Below are 20,137 nucleotides of genomic sequence, written 5' to 3' on the forward strand. Positions count from 1 at the left end.
CCACTTCACCGAATCAACATAGGCGTGATGTAACAAACTCTTCCAGAACAACAGTGAACATGCTTTATGGGTGGATAAATAGACTAGAGATGAGATTTTCTTATAAAACAGGATGACAACAATGTGTCACAGTAAAAAAATAATTAAAAATATCAACAAAAACAATTTTTTTTTAAAGGCATTTGCATTGAAAGCATCAATCCTTCAGGACAGTTGAGTGGTACACAACTGTGTCTGTGCCAAGGGCGCATTTGGGATGGTGCCAAATGCCAAACCCACTTCAAGGAATATTCCAGGTTCAATACAAGTCAAATCAAAATCAACAGGATTTGTGGCAAAATGCTGATACCACAAAAAATATTTTCAGCTCACCACTCGTTTATGTTTTGAAAAACAAAAATTGCAGTTAGTAGTAAGGCACTTACAAATGGAAGTGAAGGGGTCAAGTCCATAACAACTTTTTCAAAAGTATAGCCACATGCCATAAATATTATACATGTTTACATGATTTTAGTGTGATAAAAATCACTTACCTTATCAGTGTAAAGTTAAATCCAATATTACAACTTTGTTGCCAAGACAACGCAACAACAGCAAACCCAAAGTCCCTTTTAAGGCAAGTCAGTCCACTTGGCAGCCATCTTTGGAATACTCCCACGCAGGCTGGGCAATTAGGACTGTCACGATTATGAAATCTAGCTGACGTTTAATTGTCAAACAAATAATTGTGATTATGACAATTAATTGTCTTTTTAGGGCTTTCACGATTAACTGTCACATAAATCATCATATTTCTTAAGGTATATGTGTGCTTCATAATAATTTTTACATATTTCACTTCAAATATATAAATCAAATAATAAAATAGGGATATACGATTTCCTTTTAAGTGATTTAAAAAAATATATAAAAATATGCAATCGATACAGCTTCAAAATTCACATTTGAGGTATAAAAGTGTGCAATATATGATGTAGAACAAAACGTCCATGTATCACCAAGTAATGTTTACCACAGACCTTATTTTACTCATAAATCCAAAACCCCCTTTATAAAACCCCATAGGAAACTCCTGATGGAACCCATGGCGAATACTCTTCTGGGTTTGTGGACTACAAACTGAACAGCTCTATTTCTTAGTTTATATTTTTCACGGGAGTTTGGCACGAGCCTCTGCTGACGGCAAGCGTATCAGAGTGTTTAGAAGCGCTTCATGCCCTCTTCAAGACTGGAGCTTCTCTGGTTGATGTGGTGCGGCTCAATGACGCTCGGAGTTCAACTGAATGACACTCAAACATGCCACTGATGGCATTTATATATTCTCTTAAAATTCCCTTATTTGTGCATTAAAATGTGATTGGAATTTAAAGTGCACAATAATCGCGGTTATCTCAAATAACCACGGTTAGATCAAATAACCATGATCAGACGATTATTTAATAATCTTGACAGGCCTATGGGCAACTATGTAATGTAAACAAGTGGCATAAAAGTACAGCTCCTACCTAATTGAATTGGGAAAGACCGAAATCCCCAAAACGGTTGGTCAAGATTACCATCAAAGAACATAATTCATATCAGCAGTACAACCCGACAACAATGGTATCATGAATTGTGCTTCTTTAGCTCAGATTGCACTAATAAAACGCTATTTTTCTGGCTGGTTCAGCTAATGCGCACACACTTTCTCTAGTTCACTGACAGGCGATGTCTGCATCTAAAATGGTGATTGGCTCTACATTTTATTTATATTTGTTGGCCCTTCCAATTTCTCCCATTCATTTTAATACCAGTGATCCATCTCTGCTAAACTGTCTCTGGGAATACACTATTAGCTATTTTATCACACAAAAATCATGTAGAAAAGAGATTTCGTCACATGTAATGTTTACATCTTGTGGCAATACTATTGCAAAAGTGTGTATTTCAACATTTATGGACTGGTCCCATTCACTTCCATTGTAATTGCCTCACTGTAACCACGATTTTTACATAAACATGGGACTAGTCAAAATAATTTTCTGTGGTAATCAACATTATGCTACCAATTAGTGTTGTCAAAAGTACTGTTACTTCAGTACTAAATTGGTACTAAAATAAAAAAGATGTAACGATACCAGTGTTTCTGCAGTATCGCTAGTACCAAGCACCGAATTTATTCGGAAACCGCACACAGTCTTACTGACACATGACAGCTTTAAAATGCTCACACGTTTATTTTGAGGGCTTGTTCTGTGACTCCTTTTACACTGAAATGGACAATTAATCAAATTAAAATCGTGACATGTCCTAGTGTGATTTATTAAACTGCTAAAGGCTGCAGCCTTACTATGGACGAGCTGCATACTTCAAATAAATCCGACCGCTCATCCACTAGAAACTCCACAGTCATTCACGTTGTATGAGATGACAGAGCAGAGCACTAATCTACTGTGAACCACGCAACACATTTAAAATATATATTTATATAATTAAAATCACAGCATTTGCGCTTTAATCTCAGCTCAGCTTTATTTATATCGCATTTAAAACCACAGTGACCACAGTGCTTCAAAGTAGTAACATTTTAAACATAACATTTCAAAATTACCACAAACACCAGTAATCTAAAATACAAACACTCCAAAACTGTGTCCTACATTTCATTTGTCAGACTCAAAGGCCAGTGTAAACAGATGAGATTTCAGCCATGACTTAAATGTCTTCAGTGGTCACACTGGACCATGTGGCAAACTGTTTATCTGGAAGAGTGAAGCTTCCGGCAACATACGTCATAATAAAAGCACGATTCATAATACAATCTAGATGCTAGAAATTGAAGAAATGTAATAAAAACATATTACAACTGTATAGTAAAATGTAATATTCACTGTAATAATAATAATAATCAAAATATCACAAGCAAGACAGCTGTTGAATAAAAGTTTGGCAAAAAATGCCATGACATGTTGAAAAGTTCAAATTTCAATTGTTAAAAAAGTTTTAAGAATTTATTGATTAGACATCATTTTGATGATGAAATTTAATTACATTTTAAAAAATGTTCTGGAAAATAATAATATTTATTAAACAATAATTATTAAATAATAAAAAAATATCTAAACTGGTGTTCAATAGTACATTATAATATTAGCATATTTTTGCTGTGGTATCGGAATTGGTATCGAGAACCATGAAATTTCACTTATCAATACCGACTACTGAAAGTTCGGTACTTTGGCAACACCATTACCAATAACTTTTTTAGGGAGGCACCGATCCGTTACCTGGATCGGTATCGGCTCCAATACTGATGTTTTTAAACGGATCGGGTATCGGTCCGACGAGCCAAATCTGATACTGTGTGTTAGTCATGTTCGTTACTGTCAAGCTCAAAAAATGACATAAAAGAACCATAAAAACACAATTAAAGTAGTTCATATGACTCGTGCATTCATTCAAAGCCACTTGAAGACGTGCAATAGCTCTGTGAATCACAAAAGGCTGTGTTTTATAAGTAAATATATAAAATGCACGCGCAGCTCCAGCGCGTTACTGAATGGCACTGCTCCGTTTACACACACACTCACGGCTATTTTTAGCCTTCACACGTTGCGCAACATTTGAGTGTTACTCATGAACAACATCTCAGATGTAGATGCTCAATAGTTCGGTTCACTTATAATATGCATTTAGAACGACACTGGAGGTGCTTTTTTACCAGAATTTGAATAAGAAGCGAATTAAAGTACTGTGAACTTGCCTACCAACAGACACATACAGGACTTCCAGGAGAGTTTAGAATGTCAAAATGAGGGTTTAAAGTTAAAGGTGCAAGATTGAGATATATTACTATTATAATATATAATTATTATTATTATCATTTGTTTACAAATTATAATAATATTTAAGTTGAATGGGTTCCAAAAAATAACTGTGAGAAGGAAAAGTGAGCTGATATCTTACAACTAAATTGAACAAAAAAAAAAAAGAGATACAAGATACAAGTAGAGAAAATTTTGCAAAATTTTCAGGATGAGCTGAAGGCCACTATCAGAGCAACCTGGGCTCTCATAACACCTGAGCAGTGCCACAGACTGATCGACTCCATGCCACGCCGCATTGCTGCAGTAATTCAGGCAAAAGGAGCCCCAACTAAGTATTGAGTGCTGTACATGCTCATACTTTTCATGTTCATACTTTTCAGTTAGCCAAGATTTCTAAAAATCCTTTCTTTGTATTGGTCTTAAGTAATATTCTAATTTTCTGAGATACTGAATTTGGGATTTTCCTTAGTTGTCAGTTATAATCATCAAAATTAAAAGAAATAAACATTTGAAATATATCAGTCTGTGTGTAATGAATGAATATAATATACAAGTTTCACTTTTTGAATGGAATTAGTGAAATAAATCAACTTTTTGATGATATTCTAATTATATGACCAGCACCTGTATACTGGATTTACTCATAATTTTGCTGCTACATTATCCAGTATACTAGTTAACAATAAAAGTGTTTCTTAATAAGCTATACATTTATATTGAAATAATGTGTAGTTAGAGGTTTGTGTTTCTTTACATATTAAAGAGTACTCCCAATTAGTTCCACACAATAATGTAAAGATATTCTAACTGATTATACAAAAAAAAACAACACTGGTATCGGATCGGCCGATACTGAGATTTCCGATATCGGAATAAGATCAGAAGAGAAAAAGTGGTATAGGTGCATCCCTACTTTTGATTGAGCTCAAAATAATATTTCCAGAATATTCCTCTCAGATAATCTGAGCCACCATAATCATGATCTGACACGGTCCACATGAAAAGTCCAGAATACTGCTAGATTGCACTTTTAGTCAGGCTAAATCATTTCCAATATTCATTTTGTTTATAACAAATCTTAGCTTGTACAACATTGTTTAATTAATCTAATATACAGCATTTATCTCATCAAAATCTTCACCTTGAACTATGGACCATCTTGTATTTGGCTGCCACATTAAGATAGTGAAGATCTTCTTTTATTGAAAAGAGATTAATTCAGAACACAGCCTGTGCCAAGACCTTCCAAGGAACAGTCAGGCCAGCTAAGAGTCAGAGGCCAAGCCAGGAATCACTCCGCGGAGTAATCCGGCACAGTAACAAATTCCCCCAAGCGCCTGATCTATCCCTGTCCACACTGCTTATGATAGAGAGAAGTTTCAAAGGTGTCCGGGTCTTGGCCAAGGTTAAGTATCATGCCAGGCGGCACAATCTGATTTATCCTTACTGACACATCACAGCGGGGTGGAACAGACTCACGTTTTTGAACAGATATCGAAAGTGACAACCTTACAAAACAGCACAGTTATAGAGCAACAAAAATAATTTTACATAGAATCTAAACAAAGTTTGTCTTTTTTCATCACATACATTTTGATATTGCTTTTGAAGAGGGAACCAAAAAATTGACATTTCAAACTGAGAAGATAAATCCATACACAGTACAAGTAGTGTTTCCAATGTCACGCTCTCAATCAGGACACATCGACAAAGCAACCTTAACATAACAGAGAACTGGAAAAATGTTCCAACAGTCTGCAACAACCATATAAATGGCTGTGCCCCAGTACTATCAGCCCAACTGTACTGGCTTTTCTCTTCTATCTCCCAACGGGAGCCCTACATTGCCACCTTTAAATGTGTTAAATGACAAACCGGCCTGCATACACTGAACCAAGAGCTTTTTGATTTTTGAAAGTGAAAAGCAAACCCACAGATATGTGTTTATGTTGTAAACACTTGCACAGGGAGCACTGTCTGCATGGTAACTTAATATCATATACCAACTATAAGATGAGTTGAAGTGGATGCTGGCATGTATGTGGCCACGATGGCAAGCAGAAAAAACACATGAGTATATAAATCATAAGAACCATGATCAACTACAAACATATTATTGCAATGTCCATTCATAGCCCATCACAGACATAAAGACAAATCAACCAGCTGGTGTTTCACATTACCATTTTTCATCTTAAAATTCATACTGCAAATGGCACTGCTGCACACTAAAAAAACCACACATCATAATAACTTTCATTAAGATCAATAACAAACATCTTGACATTATATAATGCGTATATATGACAAATGTACAATGAATTGTCATGAATCTTTATGTATTAGAATGCACATCGACTGCTGAACTGTTATGTTACTGATCTGAAGCATTACATAATGTTGGTTAATGACTTATTGATGAAAGTTATTACAAAGTGCTTATATTGTAATACAGATGTTGGCAAACTGTTTTGCCCCAGATGAGACATGCAGCGCCACGACACAAGCACTGCGGGTCTCTTTCAATCATTAGAAACACAAACAAACGATCAAGATCTGGAGTTTCAAATCAAACATCGGTGAAGCTCTTCAGTATGTCTGTCAGACTTCATCATCTGTTCGTTAGGCGATAAATGACCGTTAATTTACAGTTGTTACGGTGCTGAGGGACGTTTGATAGGCCAGAATAATCGCCACACAATGACACACCGCGGTGGACGGAGGCTACAAAACAAGTTCCATCACGGATCTCACGGACTGGCCTGTGTCGAATCACGTTACCTTTTTCATCCGAGGGGCCTCGGCTACCGTGCCGTCGCAGTTGACGAACGCCTCGCCGCCGTTCTGCTGCGGGTCCGACCGCTTCATCGCGGACGCCTGCGGCATCTTCACGGGGTTCGGTGCGGTGGTCAACGGGCTCGGCTCCCCCGCCGCGGCCACCGAAGTTGATGATGATGAAGAGTTATTTTCACTCTTTTTCTCCTCTACCTTGGGTGTCAGCGGAGAAATAGCTAGGGGAGAGTCTTTACCGGCCACGTCTTTTAATTCGACCTCGGCCATTTTCGCTGCCACAGCCTGGACTGACATCGCTGCGATACGCACGGAGCTTTTTCTTCCAATACAGAAAGAAGCGACACACGAGCGCATACGCACGGTGCGATGACGCTACGCGCAAGGCATTGCGGGACGTGTAGTTCACCGCTAGTAGCGTGATCACGTATCATTGCGTCTTACGTTAAAGGGATAGTTCACCCAAAAAGAAAAATTCTCTCATCATTTACTCACCCTCGTGTATGACTTTATATCTCATGCTGAACACAAACGAAGATTTGGTGACCTGAACTCCGAAGGTGCAAAAAGGACATAAAGGCAGCATAAAAGTAATCCATAGGGGCAGTGGTGGCTCAGCAGTTAAGGCTCTAGATTACTGCTCAGAAGGTCAGGGGCTCAAGCCCCAACACTGCCAAGATGCCACTGTTGGGCCCTTGAGCAAGGCCCTTGACCTTATCTGCTCCAGGGGTGCTGTATCATGGCTGACCCTGCACTCTGACCCCAGCTTAGCTGGGATATGTGAAAAAAAGAATTTCACTGTATATGTGCAAATGTATAATCCATAAAACTCCAGTGGTAAAATTCATGTCATTAGAAGCATTATGATTGGTGAGGGTTAGAAACAGATCAGTCTTTTTATTTTATTTTATAAATCATCTTTGACCAGCCCCAACCAGTCAGTGGCTGAATGTGAACGTGAAAGAGAAAGTATAGGTTTACAGTAAATAAGGACTTAAATATGGATCTGTTTCTCACCCACACATATCATATTGCCTCAGATTATATGGATTTAACCACTGCAGTTTTATGGATTACTTTTATGCTGCCTTTATGTGCTTTTTGGACCTTTTGAGTTCTGGTCACCATTCACTTGCATTGTGAGGACCAACAGAGCTGAGACATTCTTCTAAAAATCTTTGTGTTCTGCAGAAGAAAGTCATACACATCTGGGATGGCATGAGGGTGAGTAAATGATGAGAGTATTTTCATTTTTGAGTGAACTATCCCTTTAAATGCACATGGAGGATTATAATAATATATTTAAAATATGTAATTAAATAATACAAAAAATATTTGTCAAAAATAAATATATTTCATAAGCTTACATTTAATAATAATAAAATTAAGAGTTTAAGTTTATTCCAAATCTTTAATGTAAATTAAGTTTTTCATACATGACAACAACCTTGCCCTTTCAATGAAGTACTGTGGCAAAACTATGGTACAGTAATGGCATTTACTCTGGCACTGAATGCAAAACATATTTATCTTCTAATGCACTTGAGAGTACCATTGTGGTACTACCATGGTACATCTAAAAACAGGGTAGTACCATAATATGTTTAGGTGTTTTCTTGCTATTGAGGCCACTGTTAAATATAGAGAACTTTTTTGAAATCTATTCCAGTTGTAGTACTGTAGAAGCCTAAGAAGAGTCACAGCAGTGAGCTATATATATATATATATATATATATATATATAAATAAAAGGCTTATTTACAATAAATTTACTGCTACCATTAAGATTCCTCTGTAAGGGAACAGCACTACCATCATGTGGTTAAATCTGAGAATGGCGTTCAAGGTTTTATTTGGAGCCAAACACAAGAACACTGTCAGGCATTTCTTAATTTAAAAACCAAAGACAAAAGAGCAGGCTCATTGCATGTCAAGTTTCATTTCAGGCACAATACAACATACAAAAAAACATTTAAAAAAATTTGTTGATCATGTCACTTGGCATTCAAGATCAGAGTCACTGGCTTTCAAACATTAAAGAGATGAAACATGAAAGCCCCTTCTTTTAAACAGAGTAATTATTTCAATGCTTTGTATAAAGTAATTGATACTTTTGTTCTTTATAAGGAGTTACTGTATAATTATGTTTATGGTTGCATGTCTACACTTGTAACAGATGTTCATGTGTACAGCTGCTGAGTGTGGATGGCCTGGTAGAGAACAACAGCAACAGTGCAAACATCTACTGTATTGCATTAAAAATTAAACAAAATCAACGCAGTGTCCACCAAAATTCAGCTAGCCCTATTACAGTGTACTTTTCATCTGTTATTTACATTCATTTCAAAAAGCAAAACTATTTTTATTTTCATTTGAAGTTTTTATGAAAATGAACTAGAAAAACTGTTTATGAAATACAAAATCAAAACTCCATTTTGACACTGTTTCAAGCCATAAATATTTGAGTACTGAAGTTTAAAAATCTTTTTGTACAGATAAAAAGTCTTTTGTGCTCATCTGTATTTGCATTCAGGTTGCAAGTTATGATTATACAGTCCAATGAATCTCAAAACCATGGAACATGATAATGTAAATGGAAGAAAAATCAGTCTTTATCATATACAGAGGTGACTGCAGTGTTATCCTCTCATTTGTGCCATGACAACCTCAGTCTCCAAAGATCCAGAGTATGTTCACTCCTGAAAGACCTAGGTTCACTCTCCTGTTCCAATAAAAAAATAAAATAGGAAACATTTCTTCCATTTGATTTTTCATACTTTAATGCAAGAACACAAACTATCAAGATCCAAAAAAGTGCAGGTAGACTCAAGTAGAAACAGCTTCAAACTAATCAATGAGATAACCACTAAAATAACACTCACCCGAGCATGCCAGATTCCTTGGTTTTGATAATGTAGAGGAACATGAGGATGGTGTGGAACAAGTTATTTCTGCCCTGTGCAAACACAAATCATTAGTTACACGAAGCAGAAGCATTACACAACTGTAATTTTGTTTGGAGAGCATCGAATGTACCTTGGGCAAGCTGTAGATGTGGCCCTGGTAAACCAGCTGATAATGAGGAGGGGTCGTGCAACTTTGATGAATGCAAAAGAGGTTCTCATTGGACACAACTGTTAGAAATTTGTATACATATGTTAATTTCGATGTCAGAATCATATATTAAAGATACTGTGTAATACTCTGGGCCAACTGGTTCTGCTTTAGGACCCAGATCATGTGGCGACCCAACATAGTACCAATATGACAATGGTACGAAAGTAAAAATGTCCTTAAAATCAAACATCAAATGTATTAATATTACAATGAACTGCATAGGGCCACTGCTATATGCAACAGAGTTTCTGAGCATACCTGGTTTGTCTGGTGTCTGAATAAAATGCTGAGATGTAAATGTTTTTCCATCAGGATACTTTGGATGTGGAGGGAGTCTGGAGTCCAGGTATGTACAAAGCACATGCAAAAGGATCTACAACAAAGAGAAAGTGGAGTAATATAGATGAAGTTAACATGACGACACAGCAGGCAACCACACTTCTAAATTCCTAAAAGCAGCAGCTTTTTAATAGTGGATATGGGCAGCGCTGGGGTTTCAGTAATCTGTTTATATGTTAATAAAAGTTATTATAAAGGGATAACTATGTTTTATAGTGAAGACATATATGTCAATTATTTTTGAACTACAACCCCAATTCCAAAAAAGTTGGGACAGTATGAAAAATATTAATAAAAACAAAAAAATGTATTTGTAAATTATATTCACCCTTTGCTATATTGAAAACACTACAACTACAGATTATATGATGTTTTACCTTGTGAATTTCATAGTTTTTTTTGTTTTGTTTTTATGTACAGTCATTTCAAAACAGATGACTGCAACATGCTCCAAAAAAGTTGACAGGGGCAATTTAAGACTAATAACAATCTGACAAGTCAAAATAACAAGGCAATGTGAAGCAGGAGATGTTAAACAGGATACCTCCAAAGTTAAATAAAGAAGTTAAATAAGGAGCCTCCAAAAACAGCCTAGTTCTTCAAGAGCAAGAATCATTTGAGACTTGTCAATTTGCCAACAGATGCTTCAGCAAATAATCCAGTACTTTGAGAACAAAGTTCCCTAAAGACAAATTGGAAAGATTTTGGGCATTTCACCCTCTACACAGTGCACAATATAGTTAAAAGATTCAAGGAATCTGGTCAAATCTCTGTGCGTAAAGGGCAAGACGAAAACCATTTCTGAATGTGCGTGGTGTCTTGGCAAGATGTACAGTGAAAAAAGTTATATCTAGGTCTATTTTCACCCAAAACTGATTTGATCACTTCAGAAGACATGGATTAAACCACTGGAGTCGTAAGAATTACTTTTATGCTACCTTTATGTGCTTTTTAGAGCTTACAAATTTTTGGTCACAATTCACTTGCATTGTATGGACCTAGAGAGCTGAGATATTTTTCTAAATTCTGTGTTCAGCAGAAGAAAGAAAATCATACACATCTGGGTGAGTAAATAATGAGAGAATGTATTTTTGGGTGAGCAATCCCTTTGAAACAGTTACCGTTTTAACTTGATTCAATATGCCTGTATGATTTTGTCAGACATGTAACAGGTTGACGCACATTCTCATATGTTAAACACACTTCTAAAGCCTGAGAAATGTGTCATAAGAATGAAAACTTCCATCTGAAATGCAATTCACATCTTCTTTACTGCTCAAATTGTATTTACACAAAGTGCGAATAATAATTTATATTCAAACTATTCAATATATTAATCCTTAATAACAGCCAGTTTCAATTGTACATGTTATTTACTGCATTCAAAATAAATGCAAAGGCATATTTTAGAAGTCCTACAATATTTTTATACACACGTCCTTTAACAAATAGTATACAATGCGGTGGTGGAGATGGGGTCCTGTTAGATCTTGCATGGTGGTATTAGATCATCGTTAGATCATATTTGGTATCATATCGGTCACAATGGTTGTGCTTAGGAAATGTAAAACAACCATCTGAGTTTGTGCGATTCCTTCACCATCACCAGCTGCGAGGCAAATGGGTTTTATTAGAGTAGAGGCAAAATTAGGGCCAAATCTTCAATAATCTTTTGGAAACGGGGTGTTTCAACTCTACAAAATGGTACTTTTTGAGCATTTTCAGCTCAATTGGCACCAGAGGTTGACAGACAGTGTATTCTGTAGACACTGAAAACTAAGGTGGTGGAAAAGGATGATAACTGATGAATCGCCAGCAGTTTTTAAAACTGATCGCCCACAGATAGTGGTTCCTTTCCAGGGTACCACAAGAACTCGGCAGTGCCGCTGCCCAGCGTTTGCTTGTAAATAGTAACTTCATCTATAGGATTCTTGTGAAATGTAAAAATAAGTGCAATGCATCTATAACCTCAGAACCTATACTCTGCAACAGGTATGCAAATAGCATTCAAATGATGCACATTTTTTGAAGGAACTCACAGCTGAGTCTGTCGGAAGGTCTGTGTCCCATTTCCGATTTTTAAGATCTCCTCCTCCATTCCAGCGGAACGAGCTCATGCAGCCACTGTGGGCCAGTTCTGCAAGACAAAAAACATCAGGACACTGGTCATCAGAAAACTACAATTAACATCATCTCTGAAAGAAAATAAGTGTTCATAAATTAAGACACCATGTTTTGGGAATACAAAATGTGAATTGCGTTCTCCACTCACCCTTGATTCTCTCCACCAGATACTCTTGATTAGGTGTGATGTCCAGATATTGTACAATGGCATTGAGAGTGGGGATTGCAGAGGCTTTGAGCACAGCAGCTTGTTTGAGACTGCTGATACTGGCCTCTTAATGACAAAAGAACAACAACAGTGAGAGCAGCTCAAACAAACACATCGTCAAATATCTTTAGACGAAAAGATAATTACCGCCAATCTGCAGCTCAGGGCAACCCATTCTCCTGAGTTGACTGTTAACAGACTCCATCTCTCTTACCAGATGTTCGAGAATGGTGTCGTTTATCCACTGGAATGGGTATGATGAGTAAAAAGAAATGTACTTTAACGACCTTGTTCTCTTAAAGCAAAATCTTCACAGATTTCTCTTTTATGACATAGAAAATATCATATTGTTGGATGAATGACTGAAAAAACTCTAAATGTAAATCGAAACATTTAATAAATAAGCTGCTCACGTTTCTCAGTTTAGCAGTCCAGCTGTCAATACTATCGGTCACCACACGACTGGTTGTGATTCTCGTCCAGACCTGTAATAAAATGCAAAAAACTTAAACAACAGGATATTTAAAGCATTTATTTTAAAACACATTAAGGACACAAAAGCATAAAAAAAATGTTTTAAAAAAAAAAAAGATGATTTGAAATCTTGCTATTTTTAATCTTTAATTTTATACACACTTCTTCAGCAGCTTGTTTGGAGCCCAGCTCGGTGTCATCTTTAAGGGCAGATGGGGCTTGTGACCGGAAGGCCGGTTGGTATTGGAACTTCCTCAGGCTCTGTGCATAATCCCCCACTGTACGACTGTAGTTCCAGAATGTTGGGCTGCTCCTCTGAGATGTTGATTCTGGACTTCCTAAAAAAGGAACCAAAATGCTTGCAACTTAGGCTAGTCCTTAGGACAGCCAGAGCTTGTTGCAACTTCCTCTCCTCATAAGACTCTTACCTAGTTGACTGTGATGGCTTTTCTCCTCCTCAAGGCATAAAAACTTCTCCAAAGTCTTCAGCTCATCTATGTAGTCCTCCTTACCTCCGGGGGAGCTGAAGATGGATGGGGATGTGCGGTAACGAGCGCGGAGGCTGGTGCCCTCTACCGGTCCGAGGTTGCTTGTGTATGGAGAGGAACTCGGAGATGGACTATAGTTCAACACCTGCACATGTTTAAATGATACATGAGGAAACATTTTGAGTAGGTGCTTGAACAGAACAAGAACAATTAAAGTACAATTTCAAGAAGCATTTCAGAGTCATCAGCAAAACACAAACCTTCCCAAAAGCCATGGAAGGTGAAAAGGGTCCTCCTGCTGAGGAAGGGCTGCTCAGAGACGGACTGTACCCAGACACACAGATGGGGGAAAATTTGGGGCTGGTGCTAGAAGGACTTGCAGGGCTAAAACAAAGCACGTTCTGTCCCTGCAGAGGTGACGACTGGACTGAGACAGGAGCTTCCTTTTTCTCTTGTTTCTGAGGTGGAGAGGCCTGAATCCCTAATAACACAACAATGATGGATCGGTCTAATGGAACAGCTTTTTTAACAGCAAAACTGATTGTTTATTATAAACGTATACAACCATTAACATGATCGGTTACCACTGCCTTCTTTGTAGGTGTCGACTAACTCACCTGAGCTTGTGAGCCCCAGAAGTCGATGCTGCTCTGGACTAACACCGATGGTGGAAGGGGACATGGTGTACTTGAAGTACTTCCAGAAGTCAAAAAGCGCATTAAGGCTGAACAGGGAGGCCAGAGTGAGCTCTGTCCAACAAAATCACAATTTAAAAGATTAGTCATACAATAAAACACCTTCACTGACATCAGACCTGACTCTCCAGTCCATTTACTTACCGATATACCAGATGGGCCAGTAGGTTATGTTGTAGTATCTGCTGAGAAGCTTCCCAGACCTAAACGTCAAAGTTACTTGGTTGCGTTATAATCGAAGCGTAAACCATTGCCGACAAACGCAGCCCAGGACAGTGCCTTGGAAGAGTTGCTTAAAGGCTTCAGAGCCATGCAAATGTGTAACACATACATGTGTGAACTCACATTTCTGTATAGATCATCCCTGCCAATGACACATTCAGCACTGCCCAGGCCAGAACCACCTGCCGTGCCTGTTCCTCCCTCCTCATCCTCATGGTCTTGTCGATGAGAGAAGTCATGCCTTCCTTTGATGGGGTCATATCTGCACTGCTCCTCTACCACCTGGCACACACCATAAGCACTTATGATAAAAAAAAAAAAAAGAAAAAAAGACAACAATAGCATTATTTGAGACACAGTCACACCATGGAAATCAATGCAAATGATCATTCAACAATGTTTAAGTGACTCAAATATGAAGAAAATGCTTTGCTGCAGTGTCTGTCATAACGGGGGGAGATAGCATTTAGTAGTTTCGTAATATTAATAAGAAACGTTAAATTACACTATGAGCCATTCAAACAATGAGCACATGTACAATACTTCCCTAGCAAACTCAACAACCAGACAACTGGATAACGTTCACGATTTTAAACAAAACAAGTTAGCATATATGTATTTGTTAGGTCTAAACCGCACCAAAACTCCATATAAATTTGTTTTTTAAATATAAAACATACTTCCACGTTCTATTCCTCCGTAAACGCGGTAAAGTCAGTTGTGTGAAACCAAACATTAGAGAAACAGAATATCAACAGAATGAAGAGAGCAGCAAATTAGTGACCCTAAGAATGGAATTTCAAAATAAAAGTCTCTCAAGTTTCCATGTCACCATAACCACATCCATGAAAACTTGCTCCGTGGCATAATATACAACTTTTTAAAAAGAGTTTATAATCTTCATAATTTGTTCTTTGTTTAAAGGGATGTTGGAATTTTGGACTTTGAATCTCCAAAAATTACATAAAGTCAGCATAAAAGATATGCATGAGACTAAACTGGTTAAATCTACGTCTTCTGAAGATAGGTGTATGTGCGAAATAGATCAATATTTAAGTCCTTTTTTAGAAGATAGTTGTAGGTAAGTAACAGATCAATATTTAAGTTCTTTTTTCCCATAAATCTCCACCTCTGACCAGCCCCGACCAATATGTGGTGATATGCACGAAGAATGTGAATCACCAAAAAACAAAACAAAAGAAGAACGTGGATGTAAAAGTGAAAGTGAAGATTTAGTCAAGTCATTTTTATTTGTATAGCCCTTTTCACAACACACATTGTTTCAAAACAGCTTTACAGAAAATCATGCATTTTTTATGATTACAATTTTTTATTGATTCATCTATTAAATAAAGAAAATCAAAACATATACAAACAGAATCAATACTTAACAACCACTATTACCCCCACCCCCCAATCCCCAACCCCACCCCGACCCCCAACAACACCCCAGTGGTGAACAAAAATATATATAATCACATACATAACCACTACACCTCTCTCTCCACTGTCCCTCCAAAAATGCCAGATACTTGCCCCATTTCCCCACAAACAAGTCCCCAGTCTTCTGGATAACCCCTCTTCAAAAGCTGCCACCCTGCCAATCTCCAAGCACCACTTCTGAAATGGAGGTGCTCCAGCCGACTTCCATCCCCTTAAAACTATCTGTCTGGCGATCATAACACTAGTTAGGACCCAATTTTTTATGTGCTTATTCTCTATATTGATGACCGCCACATTGCCTAAAATACAGAGTCTGGAACAAAATAAAATCTGAGTGCCCAATACCTCACACATAAAACTCTGAATCTTCAACCAAAATTCTTGGATCTTCACACACCCCCAAAAGACATGTGTTGTGTCTCCATCTTCTTATTGACATTGCCAGCAGGTGGTTGTGTCTTTAAGACCAAGCCTATACAATCTAGAGGGGGTCCAATAGAATCTATGTAAAATCTTGAATTGCATAAGATGCACCCTTGCATCTCTAGATGCACACTTTATGCTATTTAGTATCCTAGCCCACACTCCCTCCTCCAATAACAAGTTTAAATCTTTCTCCCATACTCTCTTTATAGAAGTTAAAGCTCTGTCCCCCAGACTCTGAATTAGCAGGGAGTAATACACTGATGCCTCATGACCTTTTCCAAAAGCAGTAATCACCACTCCCAGAGTATCTGCCGCTTTAGGGGGGTGTAAACTACTCCCAAAAACAGTACAGTGCAGGTGGAGTAGCTGTAAATACTTATAGAACTGAGATCTGGGAATCCCAAAATGCTGAACCAAATTTTCAAAGGATCTCAACATTCCACTCTCATATAGGTCACTGAGTGTAATAACCCCCCTCACGATCCACTCTGACCAGCAAAAAGGGAACTTATTAATACATTATTTGCGGTTCAGCCATATGCTTGAGGCAACATTTAAATAAATGTCCGAATTAAACACTCTGGACGCTTTTGTCCACACCGAGTGCAAATGAGAGATAACGGGGTGCAACTTAACTTCTCTGGTTAGTTTTATAGAAAGGCTTTGCAATGGAGAAATAGGGGCAATAACTTCCTGTGCAATACAAAACCAGGGAGGGGCTCTCTCAGGTGGAAGCAACCAATGAGCAAAATGTCTGAGACTGAATGCACAATAATAAAACAAAATCTTGGGTAGGCCTACCCACCTTTGTCAATCGGCATATGTAACTTACTGAAATGTAATCTGGGACACTTACCATTCCAAACGCAGGACTTCGCTATGTTATCAAATTGCTTGAAATAAGAGAGGGGGACATCTACAGGGAGAGACTGCAACAGGTAGTTAAATTTTGGAATACAATTCATTTTAATAACATTAACCTTCCCAATCAGAGATAAATGTAATGAAGCCCACCTGTCCACATCGCTCGAAAACCTTTTTATTAAGGGGTCAAAGTTAATTCTAACTAAATCAGACGAATTTGCCGGGAATAAAATGCCCAAATACTTAATGCCTTGCTTGGGCCACTGGAAGGTGCCCGGCTGAAAAGCCGTTACTGGGCAGTGTGCTGTCAGAGCCAAAGTTTCAGGTTTAGACCAACTGACACTGTATCCTGAGAACTTAGAAAAGGAATTAATAATTCTGTGGAGGCAAGGCATAGATTTACTGGGGTCAGAGATGAATAATAAAATATCATCTGCATAAAGCAAAAGCTTACATATGCGCCATACCGCCCGCCACCACCCCTGGAAAATAATCTTCCTTTCTTATTGCGGCTGCTAATGGTTCCAGGGCAAGACAGAACAATAATAGGGAAAGAGGGCAACCCTGCCGGGTGCCCCTATCCAGAGTAAAATAATCTGAAATTAATCCATTTGTTTGTACCGCCACTACCGGGTGTCTATAAAGTAACTTAATCCATCCAATAAAAGTATTCCTGAACCTGTATATTTCCAAAATCTTAAAAAGATAATCCCATTCTACCATATCAAACGCCTTTTCAGTGTCAAGTGAGATGGCAGCGACTGGAGTCTGATCATTTGCCACTGACCACATGATATTAATGAAACGCCTAATGTTATCAGAAGAGCTGCGGCCTCAAATAAACCCCACCTGATTTATATGTATAAGAAATGTCATAACTTTACTCAATCGGTTAGCCAGAATTTTTGACAATATTTTAATGTCTAGCTGGATCAGGGAAATTGGATGGTAACTCTTACACTCGCTTGGATCTTTGTCCTTTTTAAGTATCAGACTGATCCGGGCTTGTGTCATGGTTGGCAGAAGCTTTCCATTCTTTAATGATTCTGTATAAACTTCTAACAAAAGTGGAGCCAGTTCTGTAGCATAAGATCTAAAAAAATTCAGCGGCAAAACCTTAATTACCTCGTCAAGCTCCTCCAAGTTTATCTCAGAATCAAGAGAATTTGTTTGCTCTGTCGTCAGTTTAGGGAGTTCTAATGGTTCCACAAAGTTTATAATACCTTCATCAGTAGACGAAGATGTGGAACTATAAAGATCAAGATAGAGTTCTTTAAAAGCATTATTAATATCAATGGCTGAGGTAAAAATTTCACCACCTGCAGATTTCACTGAGGGAATGGTAGAAAAAGACACTCTCTGCTTTATATATCTAGCCAAAAGCTTCCCTGCTTTGTCCCCTGACTCAAAGTACGACTGTCTTGCCCTGAATAGCCAAAACTCCTCAGCACTTTTAATATTCCTTTCCAACTCCACAAGTTCTCGTGCTTTGGACATTTTGATGAATGAGTCATACTGTATGAGCCGACCCCTAAGAACCACTTTAAGTGTCTCCCAAGCCACGGCCACAGAGGATATTGAGGACCAGTTGGTCTCCATATAAATATTGATTTCAGTAACATTTGTTGGAATTCAGGATTTTTCAAAAGGGATACATTAAAGCGCCAACTATATGATTTCTTTTTCTGCATATTTGGCAACACCTCTAAACTCACCAGGGTGTGATCTGAGACTAAGATGTTTCCAATTGAGCAATCCACAACAGATGAAATGAGGAACTTAGATATAACAAAATATCTATTCTAGAATAAATCTTATGGACTGATGAAAAAAATATTATAGTCCCTACCAGATGGGTTCAAAAGTCTCCAAATATCTGTAAGACGAAGATTTTTGGGGGTGCCTGGGTAGCTCAGCGAGTAAAGACACTAACTACCACCCCTGGAGATGCAATTTTGAATCCAGGGTGTGCTGAGTGACTGAGTGTCAGGTCTTCTAAACAACCGACTGCTTGCTAGGGAGGGTAGAGTCACATGGGGTCGTTATAATGTGGTTCACTCTCAGTGGAGCGCATGGTGAGTTGTGCGTGGATGCCGCAGAGAATAGCATGAAACCTCCACACACATTATGTCTCTGCGGTAACACGCTCAACAAGCCATGTAATAAGATGTGCAGGTTGACGGTCTCAAACGCAGAGGCAACTGAGGTTTGTCCTCCGCCACCCGGATCCACCGAGTCACTACACCACCACAAGGACTTAGAGTGCATTGGGAATTGGGCATTCCAAATTGGGGAGAAAAAAAAAAGACCACGTTTTTTACACATCCTGTGAAGCATCAATGCTGCTCTAGGGGGCTTACACACTTTTGCTTCACTATGCACAAGGACTGAGTCCATCAAAAGATGAATGTCTCCTCCCAATATTATATCATGAGGGGTGCCAGCGGCTTGCAACATCCCTACAAGATCTACAAGAAAGCCCTGATCATCAGCATTAGGTGCATAAATATTAGCCAAAATCAACCTTTGCCCCTGAATTTCTGCTAAAACAATAATGACTCTTCCTAATTTATCTTTAATCTGTTTGAGACATTTGAATTGTAGATGTTTACTTGTAATGACTCCCCTGCTCTTACTTGAGCCAGCTTTAAAGAAAATGTCCACCCCATAGCTTCCCAACTTTTTCAGCTTCCTGCATGGAAAGATGCGTTTCTCGAAGAAACACTATACCATATTTCTTAAGTTTTTATGGGGTGCCCCAACCCATTCACATTCCACATGGAGAGAGACAATCCACTCATACTAACATTTGACATTTTTACATAATAAAAAAATTGATTGTGCGTCAAAAATAAAATTATAAAGACCACATACCAACATTAGTGCAACAATCAAACCTCGAACTTCCCCCAGAACCAAACAGACAGAAAAAGAAAAAAATGTGCGCATTAACCCTGCGCACGACAGTGCCAACCGGCGTCCATCCCTCTAAACTCAAACAGTCCATGTACGCCTATGAGAGTCCCCGCGACAACTTTACGATCGGATTGCTCAAGTCTGGTGCTTCTATACAAATTTTGTGAGACAGAATTACACAACAGAAAATAATCTATAAAACAAACTCCAGCCAATAGGCGGAATA

At 38.1% G+C, this 20,137-nt stretch overlaps 2 protein-coding genes across 4 annotated transcripts in view; both read right to left on the reverse strand.

Moving 5' to 3' along the window:
• ahcyl2b (adenosylhomocysteinase like 2b) overlaps positions 1-6,964 on the reverse strand; it is a 67,117-nt gene extending 60,153 nt beyond the window's left edge. Inside the window, exon 1 of the mRNA XM_051690670.1 lies at positions 6,588-6,964. Coding sequence (XP_051546630.1) covers positions 6,588-6,953 — 366 coding nt within the window. The 5' untranslated portion in view covers positions 6,954-6,964. The remainder of the gene's footprint in view (positions 1-6,587) is intronic.
• A 1,063-nt stretch (positions 6,965-8,027) lies between these two features.
• LOC127436934 (transmembrane protein 209-like) lies at positions 8,028-15,045 on the reverse strand. Of its 3 annotated transcripts, none has more exons than XM_051691469.1 (15): positions 14,943-15,045; positions 14,386-14,563; positions 14,185-14,243; positions 13,963-14,094; positions 13,606-13,826; positions 13,286-13,490; positions 13,020-13,195; positions 12,797-12,868; positions 12,531-12,627; positions 12,324-12,449; positions 12,091-12,188; positions 9,971-10,085; positions 9,632-9,729; positions 9,478-9,551; positions 8,028-9,317 (listed from the first exon to the last, which is right to left on the reverse strand). In XM_051691469.1, the coding sequence occupies exons 2-15, from the start codon at positions 14,520-14,522 to the stop codon at positions 9,263-9,265; spliced, it is 1,665 nt and encodes a 554-aa protein (XP_051547429.1). In that variant the 5' UTR covers positions 14,523-14,563; positions 14,943-15,045; the 3' UTR covers positions 8,028-9,262. The 3 variants fall into 3 exon arrangements, 2 of the variants coding, with proteins under 2 accessions (XP_051547429.1, XP_051547430.1); XM_051691470.1 differs by having other exon boundaries at positions 14,386-14,544; positions 14,943-15,013; XR_007896486.1 differs by having other exon boundaries at positions 9,241-9,317; positions 9,478-9,546.
• Between the last annotated feature and the right edge of the window lie 5,092 nt (positions 15,046-20,137).

This window comes from Myxocyprinus asiaticus, chromosome 47 (genome assembly GCF_019703515.2).
Source record: "Myxocyprinus asiaticus isolate MX2 ecotype Aquarium Trade chromosome 47, UBuf_Myxa_2, whole genome shotgun sequence".
Taxonomy (NCBI): Eukaryota; Metazoa; Chordata; class Actinopteri; order Cypriniformes; family Catostomidae; genus Myxocyprinus; species Myxocyprinus asiaticus.